The 2,199-nt window shown below is 50.2% G+C and overlaps 1 protein-coding gene across 3 annotated transcripts; it reads left to right on the plus strand.

Moving 5' to 3' along the window:
* The first annotated feature begins 497 nt into the window (after window positions 1-497).
* Window positions 498-1,712, plus strand: LOC119281229. Of its 3 annotated transcripts, none has more exons than XM_037561816.1 (5): window positions 498-610; window positions 923-979; window positions 1,071-1,131; window positions 1,206-1,292; window positions 1,382-1,712. In XM_037561816.1, exons 1-5 carry the CDS (start codon window positions 536-538, stop codon window positions 1,465-1,467), a joined length of 366 nt encoding a protein of 121 aa, XP_037417713.1. In that variant the 5' UTR covers window positions 498-535; the 3' UTR covers window positions 1,468-1,712. The 3 variants fall into 3 exon arrangements, with proteins under 3 accessions (XP_037417713.1, XP_037417715.1, XP_037417714.1); XM_037561818.1 differs by having other exon boundaries at window positions 1,206-1,271; XM_037561817.1 differs by having other exon boundaries at window positions 926-979.
* The last annotated feature ends 487 nt before the right edge of the window (window positions 1,713-2,199 follow it).

The following is a 2,199-nucleotide window of genomic DNA, read 5'->3' on the forward strand; positions in this document are numbered from 1 at the left end:
AGGCGTTTCACATCCAGGGTACCCTTGTGAAAACCGTCAAAAAGTTGCATAATATCATTTTTAACTATATCCCAACAGCACTGATAAAATTCAGCAGGAATATTACCAGGCCCTGGGGCTCTGTTGATATCCATGTCAAACGGAGCATCTTTGACCTCTTCAGAGAATTCTCTAATTAGGTTAGCATTATCTTTTGCCGAGAGTTTTTCATCATCTCCCCAGGTATCAGGATCCAAGTGAAACAGATTTCCTGGGGCAGGGCCAAAGAGCTCTTTATAAAAGTTTGTGGGTATGGGTTGACAAGTTATCAGTGCCCTCAATCTCCACCTCTCCACACTTGAGAGCATGTATTGTATTTTTTTCATTTGCGGCCATTGGCTATTTTATGAAAATAGTCCGTATCACGATCTCCTCGTGAGACTGATGTAGCCACCACGCAAGTTTCTATGACTCCAAAGGATAGTACCTTGACTAGCATAACTATGAGGTGGCAAAGCGTGACAAAGGGAAGGCTCTCCCTCCCTTCGAATTCAAAATGAGGAAAGGCTCTCTCTGTCTCACTCCCGCGACTGGTTGCGGCGGCCAAACGAGGGCATTGGCGGCGGCAGAGGTCAGTTCTCCCGTCTATACCTCTCCCCCTCCGGCATCTCCCCTATCTCGCTATCGCGGTGGGCGCTCTCGTTAGGATGCGACGGCGGTGGCGGTGGCGGTGGCGGTGGCGGAGGCTTGATGGGCTAGGCGGTGGCTTTGGTGGTGCGGATGGAAAGCGGAAGCGGGGGCGGCGAACTGAAGAAGAGGAGTTGGCGCTGGTAGTAGCTGTGATGTACAGATCCGAGTAGACGAGATCTTGTTTCAAAATCTCTTCCCCGCTCCACAACCCACCTCTCTGCTGCATCTGCCTGACACCTTTCTCCCGCTCTAGAAGCTTCCAGAACCTTCGCCCGCGCGGATGGAGAACCGACAGAATACTGGCCTCAAGGTACTGCCGCCTAACCCCTCCGCCACTTCTGTACCCACCCATTTCGTCTCATTTTTCTCCCCTTCTGTGCCTTCGCTTCGTTTGCGCGCAGAAGCGGAAGCTTCTGGGGACGGTGCGGGAGCAGGAGCCTGCTATCAAGGAGATGTGCCAAGGTAAACCTGAGCAGATTCCGTCCTTCTCGGCCGGAGATGTTTTTTTTTGACGTTTTGTGATTTGGATAATGCAGCCCTGAAGGAGATGGAAAGCAAGCTCAAGAACCTCCGGACGACAACAACCGGCTCCGCGGCGAGCTATAAGATCGAATGCTTGTGTTGTGCGTGTTGATTTGGGTTCGCTTTTATTTCGCGGGGAATGACGGCTGAGACGCTGGTTCTGCTCTTGTTGTTGTTTCTTTTATACCAGGCTCGACAAGGACCGGCAGTTTGCGGAGACGCGGACACTTGTGGTTGACAGGGAGCGTCAGCTTTCCAAAACCCAGACACTTCTAGCTGACAGGGAGCAGCAGCTTGAGGCCCGGCCACTTCCAGTTGACATTGAGTTTCCTTGTCTAATTTCGAGTTATTCTCCCTTTACCACTTGGTCCAAGTTAATGCTTGGAAGTTTAGAGAATGGACATCGATGGTGTGCTGGCATTGGTCATGCATGTATGGGGACTAATAGTCTAATACACGTCTTCTTGAAATGGAGAGCAGTAATGTCGCCTCAGAGCAACTTATCTTTGTTATAATCTGAATTTCAGGCAACTCATATATCTTAGTATTTGAATAGTTTTGCATCTAAGTATTTGAATGCTGTAAGCAACTACTTCTCCCGGGGGGAGGGGGGTGGTGATCTGGTGGTGGCAACCCGGGATACTTCGCTTTTTTTTAGAAAAGGAGGATGACCCCCGGCCTCTGCATCTGGGAGATGCATGCGGCCACTTTATTGATTATTCTCGAAGACCTTACAAAGTATTACAACAATATGCCTGAATCCGCCATCTTGGCAACATATGCCATTACTCCTATCCATATGATGAAGGGGTACTAGTTGTGCCAAATACCCAGACCACTCACCTAAGCCTATCATCAACAGCTAGAAGCCCCAACCGACCACATGCCGGGTCTGGGGCATAAACTGGTCTGACGCACTCACATGCGTCGTCACCGCCATCTTCCACAGGTCCGTCTTCAGAGCAGATACTAAGGCTTCTACCTTGTCAGGCCACTCTGCCATTGACG

The sequence above is a fragment of the Triticum dicoccoides genome, chromosome 3B (genome assembly GCF_002162155.2).
Source record: "Triticum dicoccoides isolate Atlit2015 ecotype Zavitan chromosome 3B, WEW_v2.0, whole genome shotgun sequence".
Taxonomy (NCBI): domain Eukaryota; kingdom Viridiplantae; phylum Streptophyta; class Magnoliopsida; order Poales; family Poaceae; genus Triticum; species Triticum dicoccoides.

Bases quoted from the DNA above. Each gene is read 5' to 3' on its own strand.
- LOC119281229 (XM_037561816.1), top strand. From the start codon at position 536: ATGAGGAAAGGCTCTCTCTGTCTCACTCCCGCGACTGGTTGCGGCGGC. The intron at 980-1,070 runs GTACTGCCGCCT...GTTTGCGCGCAG, and splicing joins GACAGAATACTGGCCTCAAG to AAGCGGAAGCTTCTGGGGAC. The intron at 1,293-1,381 runs GTGCGTGTTGAT...CTTTTATACCAG, and splicing joins TAAGATCGAATGCTTGTGTT to GCTCGACAAGGACCGGCAGT.